Source organism: Sphaeramia orbicularis, chromosome 21, assembly GCF_902148855.1.
Source record: "Sphaeramia orbicularis chromosome 21, fSphaOr1.1, whole genome shotgun sequence".
Lineage (NCBI taxonomy): Eukaryota > Metazoa > Chordata > Actinopteri > Kurtiformes > Apogonidae > Sphaeramia > Sphaeramia orbicularis.
The window spans coordinates 42,046,306-42,072,720 of NC_043977.1; the positions used below are offsets into that span (position 1 = coordinate 42,046,306).

Here is a 26,415-nt window from a genome sequence, read left to right on the forward strand (position 1 = left end):
CTTGTCCTTATGTCCTGTTGCCCGATTGTTTGCCTACCTGTGTATGACCTGTTTCCGTCCCTGACCTCCCTTTGCTTTTCCCTAGTCGGGAAAAACACCCCTAACACCGCTCGGGGAGACGGGCTTTCGCCCTCGATCCGGAGGACGAATCAGAGGAGGATATCACCAACTATTATCCTCAAGATTCTGTCACTGATCCTTATTTTTCACCTGTGTGTGTTCAATAAACCTTTTGAACTATATTTTTGGTGTTTGAGTTCTGCATTTGGATTCTGTGTTTGTACTAGCACCATTACAGTTATTACATGTTATGTTATTAATTTGGCTCTCAGGTGGCCCATGACCAGCCCAAATGGTCATGAGCCAAAAGAGAGCCAAAAGCAGAGGGAAGGGGACCTCTGCCACTGGCTCTCAGGTGGCCCCTGACACTCTGAGCCCACGGTGCAGTCCCTTGCCCTTTGCCAGAGGTGGAGGGCACCTGAGAGCAGGAGGGCAGGCAGCCCCTTGCCCTCCTGCTCTCAGGTGACCCCTTCTTGAACAGTCACCTTACCGTGGTGAAGGAGTTTGAGAGCCCTAATGACCCAAGAAGCTATGTTGTCTGGGGCATTTTGCCCCTGGTAGGGTCTCCCATGGCAGATTGGTCCTAGGTGAAGGGCCAGACTAAGAACGGTTCAGCAGACCCTTCATGGCAAGAAGGGTGCGACTTTGAAAAATTTTCCCATTATAAGAGATAGGAAGTGGATTGATACAATAAATCAGGAAGTATCAATGATATCAAGTTGGAATTTGAATTTTGTACAGATCTGATTGGAATATGACCAAAACATGGGCTATTTCTGTAATAGAATAAATACACAGAACTGGGTGATAATAAATGGCATCTGGATACATTTGCCAAAGCTTTTAATTCTGCCAGTAAGCTACAGGGCCATTGGTCCTATTTTTAATGTTGTCAAAGCTCATGTACGAGGGCTGTTCAATAAGTTCATGGCCTCACCCACAAATACTGGTTGTTATAATACAGGATGTTACATTCTTTTGTGATGGGATAGTGATGCTTGAACGTCGATGGACCAAGTGCATTGCTGTAAATGGAGATTATGGTGAAAAATAAAATATAAATTATCTGTGTTGTTCTGTTCTGGGTGAGGCCATGAACTTATTGAACGGCCCTCGTACAAGGGGATTTTATCCACAACTTTCTTGTTCTTTTTAATTTCGGCACCTTCGACCCAGACCGGGATAAAGCGGAAGAAAATGGATGGAGGATGAGGAAATGCAGTCATCTCTAAATGTAAGTCAACATTTCTGTGTCTGATCACAAATGTCCACCACATTTGTACATTTGTCTTGTTGTGTGTCAGTGGGTGTCACAGTGGATAACCTGGGTCTTATTTTGACTGTGTTTCAGGAAAGACAACAGCGATGCAGATCGTCTGTGAAGGAGGAGGTCTGTCTGATGGAGCTGTTCATCCATCAGTGGTCGTTTTCCATCAAAACCAGTAGATCCAGAGGTAGGTACAAATCCACTTCCTGTCTCCTCAGGATCCACATTTACAAAATCCCATTCTGAAATCACTCTTCCTCATCCACACAGTGTTAAATGATCGTGTCTTGATATTTCTAGATGTGGGTGTAGATGACATCAGAGGAGATGTCAGCAATGGACCTGTGAGGGAGACCAGGACCGGAAACCATACCACAGACCTGGCTCTCCCACAAAAGCCAAGATGACCCCCCTGCCTCAAACCGCAAATGTAATAAACCACATGAACTTCATCTTTTTCTTGTGTCTTTGTAAAGAGCCCAGATGGAGGTTCAGTGGGTTATATAGAACATGTCATTGCTTGGATTATGCTTCACTGATCTAGTGGTTCGTAGTGAAAGATGATGTTTAACCCTTAGGGGTCTGAGCCTGTTTTGGCTGTCTTTCAAAACTAATTTTGTGTTTATATAGCAAATAATTTTTTTTTTTAACATACCCATGTTTGGTGTATGTTTTTCAGCACTATTTCACCTATATGATCTGATAATTCCTTTTAGACTTTATCTTTAATAATATATTGGATGCAAAAGTACACAAAAATGTATTATTTATTAAAATGAAATCCACAATCATGGTCAATAGTCTGTTGTGGAAGTTCAAAGAGTAAAACAACTTGCAAATATTAACATTTAAAGGTTTTATAGTGATCTATCAATCATATCTCCAGGTTTACATGGTTACAAACAGGATGAAGAACTGTAGTCTGAAAAGTTACTTTGAAAAGTACAACGTCTGACTAAGAAGTCGAGAATCAATAAGTATAAGTTATATACAATGGAAATACTCAAATAACTCAAAAACACATGTAAGCTTCTTAGGTGAGGGGCTAATGACTGAGATCCTCAGACGGAGCTGACAGAAATGCACTTTAACACTAGGACTGGTGAATACGACCTCCTATGAACTAGACAAAATGACAAGTTCTGAGCAACTGTACAAACATGGTCAACTCTGTGGAGGTAACCCACTATATTTCTTCATACAAGAGAAATGCAAGTGCTGATAATTATGTTTATCGGCTAAAATTTACTTAGGGGGTCAAATGAGTGGCCATTTTTGTCAAAAAAAAAAAAAGTTGTAAGAAATGCATAGAACTGTGTTGAAATAATGCTAATACATTTGTGCACAGACTACTGATATTATTTGACAGTGGAAGCTATATTTTCAGAAATATTGGATTTTGAAAAACACGTGTATGTGAAAACTTTTGCTGGTGGATGGACGTGACATTACCCATGATGATCTGGTCAGTACCAGTACTTTATTAGTAATAAACTTATAGACTTACTATTGCTAATTCTCCTCTTATTCATAAATGTTAGTATTGTGGATCTAAAACAATAACAGCTGACACAAAAACACAAAATGTGGCAGTGGACGGATGTGACATGGTTGTTACGGATCCCATCATACTGATGCTCGGCAGCCATGTCACTGTTTCCAGAAATGATCCCTGTGTAAAAACTGTTTAATATTTACCCTTTCATACAGTATATCTCTAATTTGCACATATTTTCAATTGCACACTGTTTTATGTTTATATTTTTTATATACGTCTGTATCTTCTGTGTTGTTATTTAGATGTAAGTGCACTGTTGCTGGTAGAGACAGTGCAAGTGGTGTTATGACAATAAAGCCTATTCTATTCTATTCTATTGAAGATAGATTTGTACTTAAAGGTCCCGTATTATGCTATTTTTCAGTCACGTCATATAGGTCTCAGAAGCCCAAAAACATAGTATTTCAGTTTGTTCGCCCCAAAATCATCCTTTTTTCGGAGTTTCAGCGGTCGAAAAAGTCCCTCTCACCAGCCCTCCTCAGAACAGGATGTTTCTGGGCCTGCTTCCAGGTATGCAAATGAACGCATCTGTCCACGCCCACTCCCCCTCCCCTCTCTGGGAGAGGACGTGGCTTACGCTAGTGGTACTACTTATCTGTTCTGAATACACCAGTCACCTGTCTGAAATGCCCCTCTCTCGTCTACAATACACACGTCTCAGACAGAACGTCTTTCCAAACACTGGCTTTCTTTGCCTTGAGGCGTGATTGAGCCCCGACGGAAAACGGCGGTGTTGTGTCGGGTTCGTGGACCTGACACGGAAAGACGCCCGCCGCCACTAATGCAGGCAGCTACTAACAAGCTTGATGCTAACTCTACTGATGCCAACCACAAAAGGCCCGTGTTCAAAGTAGTTCTGTTGAATGTCTCTTGACATTATCAGCTCTTGCATGTTAACGGGGATGCAAACGTTAGCAGCAGTAACTGAGCTATGTTAGCTGCCATGCTAACGTTAGACGTACACATCAACAACCACCAGCTTATCCGTAATGTAGGGTTATGCAGAAAAGATACAAAAAAATGAGAAGAACTTACATCTCCCACACTTGTACAGTCTACTCTCGTTAAACTGCCCACCGTTATACCGCCATTTCCGCCTATCGCCATCCGCCAGCCCAGTTCCATGCACAAACAACACTTATACCATTGATTTCCCGACTGTTATACTGCCAGCGTGATTGCCATCGAGTACACATAAATTTTAACAATGCACTGAAACAAACGCACCAGATGCTGATCGCGACAAGCTACGAGTAGGTCTACGGAACGGCCACCGTTCATTTATCGCAGATCACTCAGTAGGTCAGCATGTCGGGAAGAGGACGTGGGATTAAGCCAAAGCCTCAAGATGATGGGGTGTCATTTCCCGACACGGTATAATAATGCTTAAAATGTTTCCCCACTTTAAATGATCCCTTACAACATAACAGAATCAAGATTTATTTAGAAACGCAATTAGAACGGGTTAACGGAGGCAGCATAGACATCATATAGTAAAGACATGCACATTATGGACGCAACCCGCTGTAACGCCATTTTCGTTATACCGCCAATTTGGCCGTGAACGGAAGTTGGCGGTATAACGAGAGTAGACTGTACTTGGGTCATGAAGCGTTGGTACTGCGTCCTTCTTGATTCGGAGTCTTTGTGCTAAGCCGGAGCTGTATGGGCCCATGTTAAAAAAACACTCGTCCGTGAAATGCCGGGCACACACATACAAGCGTTTGGGAATGTTGTTTGGTCCATGACCATCACAGATATAATCCAGCCACTTTTTTCGGAGAGGCTCGGAAGTGGGGAGCAAAAATAAACTTTCGTGTTGGTGTGTGCAGCCAACAACACCACAACTTGCGTGTCTCGCCTTCGCCATGTTTGTTGTCCAAGAGGTACTTTGCCAGGGTGGGGCTCACCTTTTCATGCAGGGTGGGGGCACAGTCAGGGGGAGGAGTTAAATCCGCTTATGTCGTCATAAGCGGACCCAACTCAAACTCGGCCGTTTGAGCAGGCATTTTCACTAAATGTGGTGTAGCAAGGCAGGGAGGAAACAGACAGTTTTCAAATTTGAACCTCATAATGAGGCTACTGCAACACACACTACTATAAGAAAACTTTCACAAAGTGAGATTTGCATAATACGGGACCTTTAATATCTTGAAATAATGAGAAAATTTAATTAAAATAATGACACAATGCCTCAACATTTAAAGTTTATATCACAGCATAATTAAATAAAATCTCATAATGTATCATTGTTTACAAATAATGGCATATATTCTCAAAAATAATAACTTCGTATCACAAAATAATGAAATAATATTTTCAGTCATTTCAATTTATGGATCAACATTATATTCAAAATTCTATATATCTAAAAATTAGTTGATAGATCAAGTTCGTCATTATTTTGCGATCCCTAGTCCTAGTCTAGAAATGCACATACATGTAGGAGTGTTGTGGTGGAAATATTAATAGTATGTTTTATTGTTGATGTTATGTTCAAGTATTTATGTTTTGCACATTCGGTTATGTATTTTAAAAAAATCACACCAATAACATAATGATAATTCACTTTTATTAATAATACATTTTATTTATTTATTACTAAAGGAGTAAACTGTAGTTGTTGGCCATTAATGTTGGAATATCGTATCTGTTCTTAATCCAACAGAAGCAAAGCAAACAAATAAATATAAAACAGATGACTGACCATAACAACATGAAATTTATATAAATATGACAGAAAATACACCAGAGTTTGTCAAGTAAACAAAATACATTTCAGTTTTTTAACAGTTTTTGTCAGGTTTAAACATTGAACAGAGGAGATTATAAATTAATATTTTTATTGTTATTTAATTGTTGGTGGGATTTTGCAAATGCTGCAACCAATTACATAGTGTTGCAGATGGTTAGCATCAAAAATAAAAGTTTGACTCATTTGGAAGTTACTTAAAATGATGAAATATGTATGTTAAATAAAAAACATGTAAGGTGTCACTACCCAATACATTATGCAACACGGTGACTGAATTACAGCCATCTGACAGATCATAAACTGTAAAACTGTGAATATAATCTAAATAACAGACAGATGATGCAGCTGTTGCACGTCATATTGAACTGATGTTCGTTAAAAATAATGCTATCCTTTATCTCTTCCTCATGCATCTCTGGTGGAAGGGACTGAGATGCAAATGCAAATCACAGGGGAAGAGTTCAAACATTTTTAAAGTTATATATTTTGTATGTCTAAAGTGGCCATGAGGGTCAAAATGCATTTTACAAAACATGACAAGGTTTCACAAACCACATAATTTCACAAATCATGACAGTAGATGAAACATATTGACATAGTTACACAGATGGTAGAGTTTCTATTATTTGTACTAACAGCTGCAATAGTAAACCCACTGTTAAAGGAGTGATATTTTGCTTATTTAAAAAAATGGAATTATTCATTTTAAAACATTTCCCTGTGGTCTACATAAACTGTAAATCAGGGGTGTCAAACTCATTTTAGCTCAGGGGCCACCATCCATCCATCCATCCATTCTCTTCCGCTTATCCGGGGCCGGGTCGCGGGGGTAACAGTCTAAGCAGGGATGCCCAGACTTCCCTCTCCCCAGACACCTCCTCCAGCTCTTCCGGGGGGATCCCGAGGCGTTCCCAGGCCAGCCGAGAGACATAGTCTCTCCAACGTGTCCTGGGTCTTCCCCGAGGTCTCCTCCCGGTGGGACATGCCCGGAACACCTCCCCAGGGAGGCGTCCAGGAGGCATCCGAAACAGATGCCCGAGCCACCTCAGCTGGCCCCTCTCAACGCGGAGGAGCAGCGGCTCTACTCCGAGCTCCTCCCTGGTGACTGAGCTCCTCACCCTATCCCTAAGGGTGCGCCCAGCCACCCGACGGAGGAAACTCATTTCGACCGCTTGTATCCGGGATCTTGTCCTTTCGGTCATGACCCAAAGCTCATGACCATAGGTGAGGGTAGGAACGTAGATTGACCGGTAAATCGAGAGCTTCGCCTCTCGGCTCAGCTCCTTCTTTACCACAACCGACCGGTACAGCGACTGCATCACTGCAGACGCTGCACCAATCCGTCTGTCAATCTCACGCTCCATCCTTCCCTCACTCGTGAACAAGACCCCGAGATACTTAAACTCCTCCACTTGGGGCAAAGACAGGGGCCACATTAAGCCCAAATTGATCTCCAGTGGGCCGGACCAGTAAAATAATAGCATATAATTTGTAAATAATGACAACTCCAAATTTTTCGCTTTGTTTTAGTGCAATCAAAATTAAATTATGAAAATATGTACATTTACAAACTATCCAAACCAAAATAATGTGAATAACCTGAAAAAAAAAGAGATTTCTTGAGAAAAATAAGTGCAATATTAACAATATTACACCTCAACTTACCATTTATACATGCATATTATAGATTGGATCTACAAAAGGCACAAAATATTTAATAACAGGAAGTATAATAAAATTTTCCTGACAAAATTTCAGGTTTTTCACATTTTATTGTTAAAGGATAGTTTGTAAATCTTAATATTTTCATAATTTATTGTAAGTTTTTACACTAAAACAAAGAGAAAAATATGGAGTTGTCATTATTTATAGATGTAATGTAATATTATGTTTTTTGCAATAAACTAAGAAAATTTGGACTCGTTATTTATAGGTTATTATGCTAATATTTTAGTTAAGATCACACTGGTCCTGTATGTAGAACCTGAACTAAAACGAGTTCAACATCCTTGATTGTTAATATCTGAAGTGCAATTTTTGCAAATTCATCCCACGGGCCGGACTGGAACCTTTTGCGGGCCAGTGTTGGCCCCCGGGCCGTGTGTTTGACACCCCTGCTGTAAATGCTCTGCTTGGGTCTGAATTCTTCATTAATTCAACTCCACAGGTCCATCTTCAACTCTATTTCTGAGGAATGACACCAGAAAGGTGGTTTTGAGCGCTGGCCCTTTAAATGCACATGACCCCACCCCCTCCAGGTTGTTGGCTGTGCTGCTCTGTCCCATTCAGCCACTTGTGTTCATTAATACAACCAACAACTGAACATTTTAGGTAATCGGCTCAAAGTTTGGACATATTTTCAGGTTTTACTACAATCACTGCTGCTGATAAACAATTATGTCGTATTTGGAGAAATGTTTATCAGAAGTCTTGACCTTACATGTGCAAATGTCGTGACGTAACTAGTTTTAAAACATAGCAAATTAAGAAGGAATTAAAACAGGTTGTAGAAATCCACTCAATTTTTGCCAGAATGAATATAAAGATAGCTTTGCAGCACCTGGAGGGTTCAAATTCAAACTTTATGTGAACTGTCAGGGTCCAAATACACAAATCAATGAACCACAGACTAATTAAAGTGGGTTTAGCAAAATATGACCCCTTTAATATTTGTATTTGTAGTTGTAGTATTAACAGTTATGGACATTTGTTCTAGTTATTGGTAATTATACTAACAGCAGCTGTTGTAGTTTTTAACAGTTTTAATTCCGTTTGCTGTTCATCCATGTGTCATCCCCCCTCTTCTCTAATCTCTCTCTCTCTCTTCCTTTACCCTCTCTCTTTAACTCCAACTGGTCAAGGTACACATCCATTCTCACAGTCAGGGTCTGCTCCAGGTTTCTTCCTGTTAACATGTAGTTTTTCCTTCCACTGTCACCAAATAGGTCTGTTGGTTTCTGTAAATTGTCTTAAGAGTCTGGTTTATTCCAGCTCTGTATGTAAAGTGTCATGAGAAAACTTTTGTTAAGATTTGGTACTATATAAATAAAATGTGATTTGATATTTCAAAGACTACAAGTTTTGCAAAGTGCAGTTGTGTTTGACCTCAGGGCCACCATAGTTATCTGCCGGTACAGACGACTCCTGAATACACTGCTGCATGGGCTTGAGTAGGTGGAAAAACAATTAACCCATAAGGACCCAATGGGACATGTGTGTCAGTTCCCAGATGAATTTTTCTCTATATTTAACTGTCCTTAAGTGGTTTGACAACATTTATTGTAATATTATCTTGTGTATTTTGTATTTTTTCAGTGAAAATCATGTATTTTCCTGTCTTGAATCCATTGATCATATATACCAGGGGAGTCAAACTCATTTTAGTTCAGGGGCCACATACAGCCAAATATGATATAAAGTGGGCCGGACCAGTAAAATAACATAAATGGTAGGATAAGAACTTTTGAGTGGAAAAAGTTAAATTCTGTAATGAAAATATTTACATATGAATTGTACTCGAACATAACATGAAGAACTAGAAGCACTCGGAGAGCGCAGACCTCTGCCAAGGCTGATCAGTGGCCCCCCCCGTGGGCCCCCCCACCCCGATCACCACCAAAATTTAATAATTTCTTCCTAATCCCATTTCCAACAAACCCTGAAAATTTCATCCAAATCTGTCCATAACTTTTTGAGTTATGTTGCACACTAACGGACAGACAAACAAACAAACAAACCCTGGCAAAAACATAACCTCCTTGGCGGAGGTAAAAATGAACAACCTGTTAAATTAAGTAAAAAAAGTGCAATGTTAACAATATTACGCCTTAGTTTATCATTTATACATGTGAATCACAATTTAGAGATTACAGTGGATCTACAAATACACAAAACATTAAATAACAGGCAGAATATTATTCAAATTCCACATACTTCTCTTAAGAGATTTCAGGTTATTCAGATTTTTTTTTTTTAAATAAAAGGCTAGTCTGTAAGTGTAAACATTTGTATGTAATTTAACTTTTTTTTTTTACACTAAAACAATGAGAAAAATTTACAGTTTTCATTATTTATAGGTTGTTATAATAGTATTTTACTGGTCTGATCCACTTTAGATTGAATTGACCTAAAATGATTGTTAAAATCTTCAGTGTCATTTTTGCATTTCACAAATTCATCCCAGGGGCCAGATTGAACCCTTTGGCGGGCCGGATTTGGCCCCCGGGCCGCTTGTTTGACACTTGTGATGTAGATGTTCATAAAAGCTCAGAGTAAAGTTGAGGAATATTATGTCAAAAATAAAGAAAACTAATAAAATTGTATTTTTCAGTCCAATCTCTCATTAACTGAATATAAACTAAGTATCTCCATCTACTGTCATTGATCCAACTCCGTGGGTTTTACTGGTGAATCAGTGTTGTAGACGATGACGGTGTTTCCATGGTAACTACGGAGCCTCTGAATGTCCAAATGGGTCATATCTGATGACCATGAAAAGATGAATAACTGTACTTTATACCAATTGTTTACATGTATTGATATGTTTAGTGGATCCACAGGTATTAAACAGTTTCAATCAGTAGATGGTTTTGGTCGGTGATGGATGTTTGGGTCTTTATGGGTTCATTAGAAAAAAAATAAACTAGAATAAGGGCGGCATCCCATGTAGGAATCTACCAATATCTGAGAGTCTAACTCCTACTGTGTATCTGAAAGACGTACATTATGACCCTTCCATCCTGAATAGACCTTCTCAGTCACTTTCTTCACTTGTGACTGCAGGTACGATCAATATATTGACTCATAATTCATTAAATACTTCTATCATAAATAAAATCCACCAAACCACATGTGCTGGTGGTTGACTTATGAGAGAACCTTCATTCTGAACACATTAGGATGGTGTCAGAGCTGAGCCTTGCATCAGCTGTGTGTAGTTAAATCAGATAATAAATGCAGAAGAAACAGGTCATGAAACTCAGGAGAGATGACGACAGCCGAGACGAGGCCTTGTTGATGAAGAACGTCTTCTCTGAAACACCGGACGCTGGAAAATAAGGAAAAAACAAAGGTCTGGATTTGGTAAAATGAATCAAATCTGGTTTTGTTCTGTATTTCACCTCTTAATGTCGACTGTTCCAAATTGGCATCAAACTGTTTTCATTACTGAATCAGAATATAGGTTCAGGCATATTCGATACATACGAAATAAGGACACTAAAAAGAATTTTGTGGCATCAATAAAAGCAGGCCCATCTCCTGAGACGGAAAATCTTTTCTATTACTTTTTCATTACTATTAACCATGATGCCTGCTGTCACAAATTAAAACAAATTAAACATGTGTTTATTGGAATCTTTTGGAAAAAACTAGTGTTTTTCATGAAACCTGGTTGACATTCTCACTTGCTCTTGCTACCAATTCCTCTAATATGGAAGATAAACCAAAGTGTCACATAACAGAACTAGGGATGTAACGATATGAAAATTTCATACCATGGTTATTGTGACCAAAATGATCACGGTTATCATTATTATCACGGTATTATTGAAATTGTGCTCAAAACGTTCAAAAAGTACTGATACACACGCTGAAATAATTTAACCAAGTTGTATTTTGGAAAAAAAAAAAAAAAAAACCAAAAACAAATAAAATAGTAATTGGCACAATGCACTTTCTGTTGCAGAAACATTCAAACATTAACCCTTAGTGGTCTGAGCCTATTTTGACCGTTTTTCAGTACCTTTGATATTTGCCTTTATATACTATATAAATAAATGTTTACTATACCCATGTTTGGTATCTTTTTTTTCAGCACAACTTCATCCACATCATCTGCCTATTATTTTTCACTTTAACCTACTATATCAACACAAAAGGACAGAATACACACAAAAAATATATAAAATCCCATTTAAAAAATGTATATAATTTATTGCATAAATAACACAAGGATGCTTAACGAACCTTTTCAAAAACTTTAAAAGTGAATATTGGTTCCAAATATTAAGTATAGAAAATTAAAATTGTAGTAAATTAAAACTATGCTCAAATATTTGACATAAAAGCAGACCTTTACATAGGCGTTTTTTCCCCTAAAAGTGCAGGAATCAAACACAGTTATCATGATAATTAGAATTTAAACAGTAATACTAACCGTTGGCAATTTTCCTGTGATTTATCGTTATACCGGTAATCGTTACATCCCTAAACAGAACACAACATCATTTTCCAACATGAAAGTTTAGTCCAAATGTCTGAACAGCGGTCTGGTCTGGAAACTGTAATCTGCTGTGTGCAAGTCCACAAAGAATAACCATCCCAACCTCCTCCTACTAAAGTGTTTATTACTTAGAGACGTCACTTGTTTATGATGAGTTACATTTACCTCTGTCTGATATCCTGCATATTGAAAAGTGATGCTTCAGATTCTGAATTACAGTTTTCCTCCATTGGTTTGGCTCATTTCTTGAAACAGAAATTACATTCTCAAAATAACATGGACAAACCTCCAAACCATTTGGCAATTGTTCACAACAGAATTGAATTTTTCATTCATTTCATTCAAATTGCAAATGTCTTAGTCTATGTCTCGACGTCTCAGTATATCTTTGTAAATGTTCAAGTACAGTTAACCTACATTTAGCACAATTCCCAAGTGAATAGATTTCATTGATCTGAACTGACTGTTCATTGTCAGTCTGATGGTTGTTCTCTTGTTTCATTGTATAAGTCATCACATTCACAATAGTCTGTTCAATTGTCAAAATTAGTCAAGAAGATAACACGACGGTGACCAGGAGGGGGAGGCTGAGGACAGAGACCAGTGAAGAAACGTTAGTTCTGAAAGCTTTATTTACAGCACTGTAGGCTGCATAGAATCGTTTTTTGTTTGTGTTTATTAGGGCTGTCAAAATTAATGCATTAACATGAAGTAATCCATCATCATGATTAATCTGATTAAATATTTAAATGCAATTAACCCATCTGCAACACACAATGACTGAACGTCTGTGCCAACGCATCTGGGGCAATTTGTCCACGTAAAGTTAGCATCGCAACAGGCAGCAGAACCAAAGAAGGAAGACACTAAACAGCACGTTAGCCCTCTGGATGGAAATATATATGAGGACAAAAAACCCAGGACAGAACAGCTGTTTACAGTTGTTTACAGTTTTTCTGTTTCAATTTGTTTAGTTGAAACTGTTGAAGGTGTTTAATAAACACGTTAAGTGCATATGTATTCCCTTCTTTCTTGAGTCTGTTTGCTCATGTAAAATGAAACACAATTAATATAGATTAAAAATGAATATTTAATCATGATTAATTGAAATTAATCCACAGCAACCCTGTGATAAATTTAATTAAATATTTTAATCATTTGACAGCACTAGTGTTTATATTACAGTATATTATGCTGTATACATTTTCTTTTTACTCTGATGTATGTAAGTTACTTTATGTGTGTGTGAATTCAAATGGTTACAGTTTCCTTGGTAGTATGAGTGCAATGTGTGATGTCAAACCTACTGTTATCGTAAGATCCTGTTTTTTTCAGTTTTGCACACATTTGTATTCCATTAGCTAGACAAAAGAAACGAGGTGGAGATGAGGGATATTTCAGTGTTCCTCTGCCATAGTGACTAAACATCTGGACTTGCAGTGGTTACACAATGCCAAAGGGAGGATGCATTTAGGGGCCATGACTATTTATATGAGAAAGGGATTTAGTTCTGACACATGAGTGAACTGTTTTGGGAGAATATGAGCTTTTACAGGTGAACCATTGTGTTGTTCTGAACCATTCATGTCATTTTGGCAAAGCAACAAGAGTGTTGAGAACATTTGGTCTGTTTCAAGAAATGAGCCAAAGCAACTGAGAAGGATCTTTGTCTTTTTGGAGGCACTGACTATTTATATGGGAAAGGAATTTAGTTTGAAGCATGAGTGAATAGTTTTGGGAGAATATGAGCTTTTACAAGTGAGCTATGGTGTTGTGCTGAACTGTACGACTGTTTTGCCAAATGATCTAAGAGCAGTGTTTTTCAACTTAGGGTTGGGACCCCACGTGGGGTCACCTGGAATTCAAATGGGGTCGCCTGAAATTTCTAGTAATTGATTTAAAAAAAACAAAAAAAAACGTACAAATAAAAAATAAATGGTGAGTTGAGAGAGGCAATCACAATACATAAAAGACAAACTGAAGCTGAAACTGAAGCCCTGTGGTACTGTTTATCTTTCAAATGTTCATTGTGGTCAGTTTCAGATGCTGCGGATCTTTCTTAATTCATAGTTTGAGTTATTGTTTGTTCAGTATTACCGTACTTTCCGGGCTATAAGCTGCTACTTTTTTCTCGTTCTGAACCCTGCAGCTTATACAGCGATGCAGCTCGAGTATAGATTTATATGGGCTAATGGCCACCAGGGGGCGCTCTAGCAGGAAGCGCAAAAGTGAGACAGACAAGGGGAACAGGTGATGCGAAGAGGAGAAGTTTTAATCTTAACTTTTAACAGTCATTTTGAGTGTCATGCACAAAGCCTCATCATGGAAAACACATGAAGAAATGCATATTCTGCAGCTTTTAAGTTAGAAGCAATCGATGTGTCTGTCTAAGAAGGAAATAGCGCTGCAGCACGGAAGTGCCATTGAGCAACAATGGAGGAGAGACGTAGAAGGTGTGTGACGGAGTCTTTGAGGCTGTTCAACTGAAGACCACTGAAGAAGACGACTGCAGTGGTTTCAATGAGCAGAAGAAAGATGAAGATAGAGATCAATGACTTTTCTGGGTGTTTTAACCAGCTGTGTTCCTGCCGTTTTACTGACGTGTTACAGACACTGTTTGCAAAAATAGGACCAATGGCCCTGTAGCTTACCGGCCAAATTAAAAGCTTTGGGAAATATATCCAGATGCCATTTATTATCGCCCAGTTCTGTGTATTTATTATTTTACAGAAATAGCCCATGTTTTGGTCATATTCCAATCAGATCTGTAAAAATTCAAATTCCAACTTGATATCATTGATATTTACTGATTTATTGGATCAATCCACCTCCTATCTCTTATAATGGGAACATTTTTCAAAGTCGCACCAAATCAAGAATCAGATCCGGATCCAAATAATTTCAGTGCCTTGTGTTGACATCATCATACAGAAGCTGTATACCAAGTTTGAAGTCAATCAGAACTGTAGTTTCGGAGAAGAAGACGATTGAAATTTTTTCCCCATAAGAGCCCATGTTAAATTTTCCGTAAGTTCCCGGATCCAGAAGAAGATCCTGATCAGCATGTGGACATTATGTTTTGGTCATCTCCCCATCAGGGCTGGACTGTAGAAATTTACACTGGATATCATTTATATTTACTGAGTTATTGCATCGATCCAGTTCCTATCTCTTATAATGGGGAAATGTTTCAAAGTCGCACCAAATCCAGAATCAGATCCAGATCCAAATAATTTCACTAACTTTTGTTGACATCATCATAAAGAAGCTGTATACCAAGTTTGAAGTCAATTGGAATTGTAGTTTTGGAGAAGAAGACGACTGAAATTTTTGTAATGGATGACAGACAACGACAGACGCCAAACAACGCTGACAGACGCCGCATGACGACAATAGCTTACGGCCTGTCGGCTGGTAAGCTAATAAAAAGCAGTTAAAGTATGGAAATAAATATTTGAATAATCTTTCTGTTTACCATCTTTCTGTGTAAATATCTCATGTGACAACATGGACACCTGCGTCTTATATTCCGATGCGCCTTATAGCCTGGAAAGTACAGTAATTATCAGCCTTGTAAATCCAAGCTGGACTGGCTATACATACCCTGACCAGGAAAAAAAAATTCTCATTTTGTGCAGTAATCTACACCTGGCTTTTCTACCTCCGTCCATAATAATATACATTATATAGACTAAATGTCATCTAAAATTAACGTTTATTTGTAACATAGTATAGCAAACTATTACATTATCAAAAACAAATTAATTTCAGTTAAAAAAAAAAAAAAAGTCTCAGTTTTGAATGTCTGAGGTCACCAGAAATATGTGATGTTAAAATGGGGTCACGAGCCAAAAAAGGGTGGGAACCACTGCTTTAGAGTTTTGACAATGTAATTTCTGTTTTGAGAAATGAGTCAAACCAATGGAGAGAAATTGTAAGAAACAATCTGTGTTAGGACCTTTCACTGAATTACATAACTGTGGATGTAGGTGTAGGCTGATGGCTGAAGGAGTGAAACATGTACCTGTTATAGTTGCCTCAGACACAACCGTCTTCAAGTCATTTTCAATCCTGCAGGTGTAGGTGTTACTGATGTTCACCGGCTGCACAGAACTCTCCACCCTGAATATGCCGTTCTGGTTGGGTGTGAGGCTGGTGCTTCCATTCATGACGTTCCCATCGCGGTCCGACCACGTCACTGTGGGTTCAGGAAACCACCTGCTCGCCACAGCAGTCAGGACGCTGTCTGAGACGGAGAATGTAGGAGCTGAAAAGGCTGAAGAAAAAACACAAAGGCTAAAATTAGGAAGTGAAGCTGATGTATCTGACACAATCTACTGTTATGTATCCGATGTTGTTTTCTGTTCCTCAGATCTGTCAGTGGTTTTCTCTCAAAAGTGAACCTTAAGAAGTTTAAACACAAACTGAAGACTTAGAATTTCATTAATTAGTTTAATTTATGATCAAAATGAATGGGGTGGAGAGAGGTCTTTTCAGGCTAGCATGGGAGGATGGTAGGAATAGACAGACAGACAGACAGACAGACAGACAGACAGACAGACAGACAGACAGACAGACAGACAGACAGACAGACAGACAGACAGATATAGATGATTCTGAACTGCTCAGTCCCTGCAGATGGTTGCAAGGACCTAGGGTGTGTGTGTGTTGTAATGACCACACATATGTATTTCTCAGCTCTCTATTAATGAACGTACAGTCTGAGTACATGGAAAACATGTACAGCAGTGAAAACAAAAGTTTCAGGGAAAAATGGCAACATTTAGTGTGACGTCTCGTTGCATTTAACATGTCTTTAACCCTTTTGTTCAGACAATATGAGATTCATTGCATTCATTTTCTGATGTTTTCCTCCAGGTTTCATTCAGCACATGTCTGATGTTTGGAGTTGTTTGTGCTGCTTCTTGTCCTGGGGTCAAGGGTCAAACTAAGGCCCTGTCCATACTAAAGCGGTTTCGGTCGTATTTGCAAAAGTTTGTTATCAGATAGGCCTTTTGTTCACACAAAACCAGCGTTTTGAGTCACTGAAACCGCAACTTTTTGAAACCGGTCCCAGAGTGGATACATTTGAAAACGCCGGTTTCACGTCTTCGTCTGTACGACCAAACTGCATCTTTTCTGAAACGATGATGTCATAGCCCCACCTCTGTAACCTTTCACCCCAGAAGCAAGATGCCACTTCACAACAACAACAACAACAACAACAACAACAACAACAACAACAACAACAACAACAATGGCAGACTACAGAATAGTGCTCATGTTACAGCAGCTATTGAGCTAATTGGAAAAATTTAACCAAAACCTTTGGCTACTCTTTTATTACAATGCGCAACAAACAACCATAGCAACAATATTCACAACATTCTCTTGGATCTACTGCAGAGAGGGGCAACCTGGAGGAAGTACTGGATCAGACCCAGTAGAACCAAGTACGCTTTATGCACATGTTTGTACATAAAAGTTTTATTACTAAGGTCTCAACATGTTCCTTGTCTTCTCCTTTTTTTGCAAGAGCATTAGAATGCCACCTACAGGCCTGGCATTTGCACAACACCGTTTTCAGGCATTTTCAGTGGTTTTGTGTGGATGCAGATATATCCTGAAATGACTCCACTTGTTTGAAAATGACAAAGAAAAAGATCGGATAGGAAAAGATGCGGTTTCGTGTGGACATGGCCTAAATAATGACATAAACCAGGGGGGTCAAACTCATTTTAGTTCAGGGGCCATATTCAGCTAAATTTGATCTGAAGTGGGCCGAACCAGTGAAATGATAACATCATAACCTATAAATAATGACAACTCCAAATTTTTGTCTTCGTTTTTGTGTACAAAAAACCCAAACATTAAATTATCAAAATACTTACTTTTATAAACTATCCAAAAAAAAAACCCTGAAAAAACTGAAATTTAAATTAAAAGATGTAAGAAAATTTAGAGTAATTTTAACAATTTTATTCCTCAACTTATCATTTCTCCATGTGCATTATGGATCAGATCTACAAAGACACTAAACACTGAGGAACAGGCAGAAAAATTGCTTAATTTTCTTTAGACACTTTGGGTTGTTCATATTTGTTCAGGTTATTCACATTTTAGTGTTAAAGGATAGTTTGTAAATGTAAATATTTTCATAACTTAATGTTATTTTTGGCACTAAAACAAAGAAAAAAAATTAAGTTGTTAATTCTACATTTTTTTGGTGTTAATTCAAGATTTTTTTTTTACTTAATTGAAGATTGTTTTTTACTTGAAGATTTTTTTTGGCTTAATTGAAGATTTTTTTTTTTTACTTAATTGAAGGTTTTTTTTTTTTACTTAATTCAAGATTTTTTTAACTTAACTGAAGATTTTTTTTGGCTTAATTCAAGATTTTTTTTGCTAAATTTGAGATATTTTTGGCTTAATTGAAAATTTTTTTACTTAATTGAAGATTTTTTTTAAACTTAATACAAGATTATTTTTTTTTACTTAATTTAAGACCTTTTTTTGGCTTAATTCAAGATTTTTTTTACTTAATTGAAAATTTTTTTGGCTTAATTCAAGATTTTTTTTAACTTAATTGAAAATTTTTTGGTTTAATTCAAGATTTTTTGCTAAATTTGAGATTTTTTTTGGCTTAATTGAAGATTTTTTAAACATAATTGAAGTTTTTTTTTTTTTACTTAATTGAAGATTTTTTTTTGGCTTAATTCATGGTTTTTTCCTTAATTCAAGCTAAATTTTGTTTTTTTGCTTAATTCAATTCAAGACTGTGGAATTTTTGCACTTGGCAAAAACATCCCAGGGGCCGAACTGGACCCTTTGGCGGGCCGCATTTGGCTGCATGTTTGACACCCCTGACATAAACCTTTAGAACCCATTTAGTTCAGTATTTGTGTGTCTTTTAAGGTTGTGCACATGTTTGGGTTTCCTACTCTTGCTTCATCAGTAAGATGTGTCACAGAGCAAAGCAAACAAAGTGAAACTGGAAAGTCAAGTCTCCGTACCTCCTGTTCGGAGGTTAACGCTGACGGACCCTCCCCCATCGCTGGAGCTGATGCTGCAGGTGTACTCCCCCTGGTCGCTGCTTCTCACACTCATCAGAAGCAGAGAGGCGTTTCCTGTCATCAGGCTGTCGGTGAAAAGCTGAGTCCTGCCTTTGAACTCGGCGTTCTGGTCCTTCAGATCTGCAGCTCCGTCCTGGTAGCGGTAAACCACCCCGCTCAGCCCCTTCTTCTCCCACGTCACTGACATCTGTTGGATCCTGTTGGTTTGGCCGTCTGTGCTCAGGTAACAGCTGAGGAGCTGACTGTCACCCAGGTTGGCCACCGGAGATTTATTAGAGCTTTGCACCAGGCTCAAGTTTCCTGTGAGATGAGGACACGTAAAAGAGGTCATTAACTCAGAAGGCAGAAAGGCAGAAAACCATAAAGTTAATGTCCCTCCTCCAGTCCATGACAAGTGTTCCCCCATATCCATTAACTGTAACCTTTGACTTTCACTGTACAGGATGATGTATGTGTAGAGAGGAGAACAGGTCATTTCACATCAATTCAAATCCAGTTTCAGAAGAATTTCCCAGGTTCCCATTAATATTCTCCTCTGAGAAAAATTACAGGTGTTCCTATACTACAATGATGGCAAAATACCAAATATTAGGTCTATATTTCATTCACTGCTCTTCTGTTCACAGAAACTTTGTGGCAGATCAGGTCTGGTCTATTTTATGTACACTCAAGGAAAAAAGAAACGCACCATGTTCATTTTCCCCATTTTTTCAGAAATATGACAGTTGTTGCAAAACTGCAAACTACAATGAGTTCAGTACTATTCTGAGTCAAAATTAAATGATTGTTTTCCTGGTTCCGGTGGATTGATTTTGATTAGCAATAAGAACTGTATTTTTGTATTCCTCACCCATGTCTGCTCATGAGTGAAACTCACAGATGAATTGGACCTCACCTCAATTGTGCACAACCATTCCCAATAAAAAGACACCAAAATGGAGCAAAAACACATTTGTCCACAATGCCACGACTACTGCAACCGGAGAGAGATCGGGCCATTGGCATGCTTCAAGCTGGACGGAGCAGACAGGCTGTAGCCAGGGTGTTTGGACTCCACCACTCTACCGTTGTACGCCTTGCTGAGCGTTACCACAAAACTGGCTCCTCCAACAACCGTCCCAGATCTAGTCAACCACGTGTTACAACTGCTGCACAGGACCGTGCCAATCGGCTGTCACATCTCCGTGACAGGTTTTGGCCGGCAATGGCCCGATCTCTCTCTGGTTGCAGTAGTCGTGGCATTGTGGACAAATGTGTTTTTCCTCCATTTTGGTGTCTTTTTATCGGGAATGGTTGTGCACAATTGAGGAGAGGTCCAATTCATCTGTGAGTTTCACTCATGAGCAGACATGGGTGAGGAATACAAAATACAGTTCTTATTGCTAATCCAAATCAATCAACCGTAACCAGGAAAACAATCATTTCATTTCGACTCAGAATAGTACTGAACTCATTGCAGTTTGAGTAACTGTCTGTTACAGAAGGGAATGGGTTAATGTCCTGGGCCTCCCCCGTCCTTAGACCCTCCTTCTCGGCAAGGAAAAACTCCAAAAACCCAGTGGGAAAAGAGAAACCTCAGGGAGAACCACAGTGAAGTGAAAATCAGGTATTTTCCCATATTTAATTTACTGATCATGTAGATGTCCATAAAAGTTAAAATTAAAGTTGCGGGTTATACATCAGAAACAAAGAAAACTGAAGAAAAAGTGTCATACGTCGATGTTTATGTTGATTGAGTTTTGGGTTTTTGTCTCTTCCTGTTTTATTTTGGTGATGGTGGTTTCCTTCCTGTTCTGTCTGCACTCTGTCAGTCTTGTCTTTGTCTTCCCTGTCCCATCATTGCCTGCACCTGGTGTCTCCTCATAATTGTCCACACCTGTTTGTGATCCCTGCCTCCCTTATATATTCTCCCCGCTCCCTTTGTTTCTTTGTCGGTGCGTCGTTTTCTGTAATCTAGAGAAGAGCTTCATCTGTTAAGTGTCTTGAATCTTGAACCTTGTGTTTTTCTACCTCAAGTTTTAGTTTGTATAGAGTACGTTGTACTGCTCTTTTAGTTATTAGGGTTTTTTGAGCACGTTGTGCTTCTCTTTTTGTTTATCCTTTTTTGTACTTTGAGAACTTTTGTTTAATAAATCCTTTTTTGACCACTGACTAAGAGTCTCGCTGCATTTGGGTCCAAACCAAGAGTCGTGTCGTAACAAAAAGTGACTTTTTCAGCAAATACATCATTAACTGGACACAAACCAAGTGTCTCCATCCACTGTCATTGATCCAACTCCATGGGTTTTACTGAAGAATCAATGTTGTAGAAGATGACGGTGTTTCAGCGGTAACTACGGAGCCTCTGAACGTCCAAATGGGTCATATCTGATGACCATGAAAAGATGACAAACTGCATTTTACACTTATTATTTACATGGATTGATAGGATAGTGGATCAACAGGTATTAAACAGTTTAGATCAGTGGATGGTTTTGGTTGTCAGTGGATGTTTGGGTCTTTATGGGTTCAAATTCAACTTCATAGATCAATACTTTTCCCTGTTTTATGACTCATTAGATCATGTTGTTGCAGTAACTACAGTGGCAAAAGAAAGTGTGTGAACCTTTTAAAATCTCTTCTTTTTCTGCTTGACTTGGTCATAAAATGTGATCTGATCTGCATCTAAGTTTTAAATATACAGTATACAGACACAATGTTCTTCACCAAAGAACACACAAACTATGATAATGTTTCACTTTGCTGCTGGGAGAAGTTAGTGAACCTTCAGGCTAATGACTCTAAATAGAGATAATGGCAGAGTGAGCTGGCAAAAACTGAAATCCAGTCGCCTAAATAAGTCTCAAATGGAGCTACTTTGATTAAAAAAAAAAAAAAAGACCAACAACCAAAAAGACAAATTTTATGATCACTTCATGTAGAAAACTTGAACATTTCAAAAAGGTCACAAAGGTTTTCTTCTTTCACTCTATATTTATTGTGGCTATAAGAGTGTCTGGGTGCCAGTGTGTGACAAAGACCAAGACAAGACCAAGACCAGAGCAGGTATGAAGCAAGTGCATAATGGGAAACAATTTTTTTATGGAGTTTCTAATGGGTTTAGGAGAGTATTTTTGTTTTAATTTGCCAGTCTTTGGCCTGAATTGAGAGAGATGTTGTCAATAAATAATTCAGCAGTTCAGTGTTATCCCCACTGTTGTGATCTTGAAATACAATCCAGATTCCTCTTTGTTTGAGACCAAGATGATACTGATGAAAAGAGACCAAGGTGGAGCAGTGAATGTAGTGAAGCAATGTATTACACACACACACACACACACACACACACACACACACACACACACACATATATATATATATATATTCAGACTGCAGAACATTTCCCATTAACCCCCCCATACCACATCATATGCAATTATATTGTCACTATGCAAGTAATATTTATGCATATAAAGTAGTAGCACATTTTCTCTTTATATTTTGTGTTATTGCCTGTCTTTTCTGCACCAATGTGGTATCATGAATTGCGTACAGATAACACACCACTTTTAATTGGCGTGCTATCTGTACGCATTATAAGTTTTCTGCGTGTATGTTCACGCCACATAAAATACCACACGATTAGCAGTTAGGGTTAGGTTTAGGGTTAGGGTTAGTAGTTACAGATATGTAAATCGGAGATCTTGGCTTACATTGACACACAATCAAATGGTGTTGAATAATACCCGAAAGGATGAAAATGCGTTTGTATAGCACGCCAAATGCCAAAGAACTGGCATGACATACAATGCGATTTCATGAGATCAGTCTGTCTGCACTTAATTTGATCTATGTTGTTGCTTTTAACACTGTAATTTCCCCGCAGTGTGATCAATAAAGTAATGTCTTATCTTAACGTTATCTTATCTATAGGAGGACCCTATGAGTCAAAATAGAAGTACCTGACATATAATCTGTAACAGTGTTGTATAAAGTACTGGAAAGTCACACTTGAGTAGAAGTTGTTCATTTTAATGCCTGGTACAACTAAAGGTGCATTTGTTTGGATAAATATAATGATAACAACAAAAATAGCTCATAAGAGTTTAATTTCAGAGCTGATATCTATCCATTTTCCATGTTTTCTTGATAATAACCAAAATCAATTCAGTTTGTTCCATCAATATCTATGGCATTGTACTGACAAAAACGGTGCTTTTAGGCATTCTATGTTTTCTTTTCTGTCTGTTTTAGTCACATGATACACACAGGAGTTACTTGATTGCATAATCATTGTTTCTGATGACTTTTGACGGTCTAATAATTTTTTCTGCGACTGTATATGAACTAAAACTGTGAAAGGCTCTCTGTAGATATAAACAGTTCATTCATCCCCTAAATTTCATACAATGACACATTAATAGAATTCATAATCACTACATAGAAAAATAACTTGCATTAATGTATTTGTCTTTGTTATATACCGCACATAGATGGGTCTTCCAACATCACTTATAACAAACTGAGACCTGTGCAACCACAACTTTAATTTAAGTCAACATGTTGCCCTACAAGATACCTCACAAAACACAGATAAGATGACAGTTCTTACCAGAGAATGCCAAAGCCAAGATGAGGATGATGAGTGCAGCGAATATGATGATAAGGATAACCATGCTGTACAAAGACAAACAGACACACAACCAACTTGTTTAACTAGTACGTACACACACACACTAACATGCTATCAGCATTGGTTAAAGTCAACAAACAGCAAACGCAACATGATGTTCATCCTGGTGGAAGATATACTCAGAGTTTGGAGGATGTTGTCATGGAAAATGTTCGATTAGTCCATATGTTGGTGGTTCATCTTAGTGTGATAGAACTACTACACCTATGTTGAATTTGTGAGACTCATAAAACACCTTATAATCCTCACACATTCAACATGGGTGTAGTAGTCACTCACACCCATTGGTTTTGTCCACACTGTATATTTTGATACTTTATCTTACTTGTTTATTCTCTATTTTACCCATTTATTTTATTTTTTACTGCATACGTCTTACCTACTCCATGTCCTATGTATGCACCAAACCACTGAAGCAGTCCTAGTCCTATTTTTGGCCCCAGTATTTATTCAAAAATTCAATAATTCTGGGATGGCTCAGAGCAAGAGTAGAGTTTTGTTTTGCATTTATCTGAGGTCATCATTAGGTACATCCTGAGGGGGAATATGTCTAAATTTCTCTTTCATTATTGGGTCTAAATAGCTGGAAAAGTGCCAGATACCCAAATAAACCCTGTTTCATAGAAGCACCCATATACTAGGCAGCAGTAAGATGAATTAAAAACCATCATATATTATAATCTTGACATTTCAAACTTTATTTTACTTCTGGTAATTTTGCTTTATTATGATTATACTTTCAGAACTGTTTCTCATGGAGTATTTACACAGTTTCCTATTACTACTGTTACTCAAGTAAAGGAAGTAAGTACCTCCATCAGTGAAGTAATTCAACAAGCTGCTGTTCTGTTACGTAAAAGTGTTTATGTATTAAAATGTACAGCTGGAAAATCCCACCTGTGACTGTGCGATATAATACATTTTATAATAATACATGTTATTTGTGTAGCACTTTTCATAGAACTCAAAGACACTTTACATACAGCAGAAAAAAACAGACACCAAATACGTTAAAAACAGATAAAAAGCAGGTGCAAAAGGCAGGTATATGAATATTAAACAATTCAACATTAAAATTAAACATTAAAAGCAATCTTAAATAGATGAGTTTTTAAAAGGGATTTAAAGGTGTTGAGGTCGGAGCAGTGTCGGATAGAAGGTGGGAGGGAGTTCCAGAGGGTTGGAGCAGCAATTGAAAAAGCATATACTGTGCATACAATGACAGGATAAGTCAATTATCATCGCTCCTAAAATGATATTTATGGGTACAAAATACTGGTGATAACATTAAAAAATACCAAATAAATGCTACTTTTTGGTTGTGACAGTGTAAGGGAACAAAACATTTGTTAATGTAATCCCCTGTACATTTTCTGGTGACATCAGACTGGTATGTTTCTCTTATCATTATTATTATTATTTAATAAAGAGATCATTAATTACTATCAATTAGACAACTGCAGCTCATTCAGAACTCTGCTGCTAGAGTCCTCACTAAGACCAGAAAAGTGGACCACATTAGTCCAACTCTGAGGTCCTTCCACTGGCTGCTTGTCCGTCAGAGGATAGACTTTACAGTTCTGTTGCTGGTCTATAAAGCTCTGAATGGTTTAGGACCAAAATCCATCAGTGACTTCCTGACTCAGTATGAACCCACCAGACCCCTCAGGTCATCTGGATCCGGTCTGCTGTCAGTTCCCAGAGCCAGAACCAGACATGGAGAAGCTGCGTTCAGCTTCTATGCTCCACATGTCTGGAACAAACTCCCAGAAAACCTCAGATCAGCTGAAACCCTCAGTTTATTTAAATCCAGGTTAAAGACCCACCTGTTCTCAGCTGCATTTGAATAGAGTTTAGATTCATCAGTTCAGACCTGCACTGTTTCTTTTAAGCTAAAAGTTTTTATGTTTTATCTATTTATGTTTTTTTATGCCTATACTTTTTATTACTTCTGCTGTAATGCATTTGTTTTATGTAAAGCGCTTTGAATTGTCTTGTACATAAAATGTGCTGTAGAAATAAACCTGCCTTGCCTTGCCTTACTATTGGTGCTGGTCTAGTAAGTGTCATTTGTGTTGACAAAATAAATCTTACGTTGTGAATGGATTAATGGGACAAAAGGAGAATACAAGATCATTTAACATTTTTGGACGTCTTTAGGTGAAAAGTGAAAAATCTGGTTTTCTGTCTGTGCTGTGCATTGAACTGCATTATGTTTTTGTGCAAAATATAGTTAACACTCTCAGTATTTCACACAAATATTTAATAGTTGCATTTAGATAACAAAAAAATGAAGAACGTGAAGAGCAAGTACTTCAAAATTGTAACTTCAGACTCGAATACAGTGGATTAACTTCTCTTTTCAGTCACTGTCAGTACGTCTACAGTATAAACACTTAGAGCCAAACCTGTAGAAGATGATCTGTCCCAGAGTCGCCATGGCTCCTGCAACAGGTGTCACATGAAGAACCAACACAAGTATCCTCCTGATGATTAAATCACAGTTGTGTCCATGTCATTCCTATTAAATACAGTTAAAAAATAAATCACTTAAAGCGTTCTACAGGCATATTCATACTCTTCAGTTTAGCAGCTGTTTCACCTTTTTTCATCTCCTCTGTGTTTTCAACACAACCCCATAAGTAAATATTACCTTTTTAAGGTGTGTGTGTTACCTGTACTACCTGTAAGGTGTGCTCTAATTACAGGTGTGATATCATATGTGTTTTGTGGTGTTTAAAGAGCAAACGTCACTCCAGATGATAAACCAGATTAGGTTATTTATGTTGTTACAGCCTAATATTGTA

The 26,415-nt window shown here is 38.0% G+C and overlaps 1 protein-coding gene and 1 long non-coding RNA gene across 2 annotated transcripts; one reads left to right on the top strand and one right to left on the bottom strand.

Annotated features, from left to right (window-relative positions):
* Positions 1 to 1,240: 1,240 nt before the first annotated feature.
* Positions 1,241 to 1,665, top strand: LOC115411817 (uncharacterized). The gene is made up of 3 exons (XR_003934269.1): positions 1,241 to 1,294; positions 1,412 to 1,514; positions 1,628 to 1,665. It is a non-coding gene; the product is annotated as an uncharacterized LOC115411817 (long non-coding RNA).
* Positions 1,666 to 10,239: 8,574 nt separating this feature from the next.
* Positions 10,240 to 26,131, bottom strand: vtcn1 (V-set domain containing T cell activation inhibitor 1). The gene is made up of 5 exons (XM_030124021.1): positions 26,017 to 26,131; positions 23,528 to 23,592; positions 18,877 to 19,236; positions 15,888 to 16,139; positions 10,240 to 10,687 (listed from the first exon to the last, which is right to left on the bottom strand). The coding sequence occupies exons 1-5, from the start codon at positions 26,046 to 26,048 to the stop codon at positions 10,578 to 10,580; spliced, it is 819 nt and encodes a 272-aa protein (XP_029979881.1). The 5' UTR covers positions 26,049 to 26,131; the 3' UTR covers positions 10,240 to 10,577.
* Positions 26,132 to 26,415: the final 284 nt, after the last annotated feature.

Excerpts from the sequence above, each read along its gene's own strand:
- vtcn1 (XM_030124021.1), bottom strand. The coding sequence starts at position 26,048 with ATGGCGACTCTGGGACAGATCATCTTCTACAG. Across the intron at positions 23,593-26,016 it reads GGACAGATCATCTTCTACAG|CATGGTTATCCTTATCATCA; the intron begins GTTTGGCTCTAA and ends GTCTTTGTACAG. Across the intron at positions 16,140-18,876 it reads CGTTAACCTCCGAACAGGAG|CCTTTTCAGCTCCTACATTC; the intron begins GTACGGAGACTT and ends TTTTTTCTTCAG.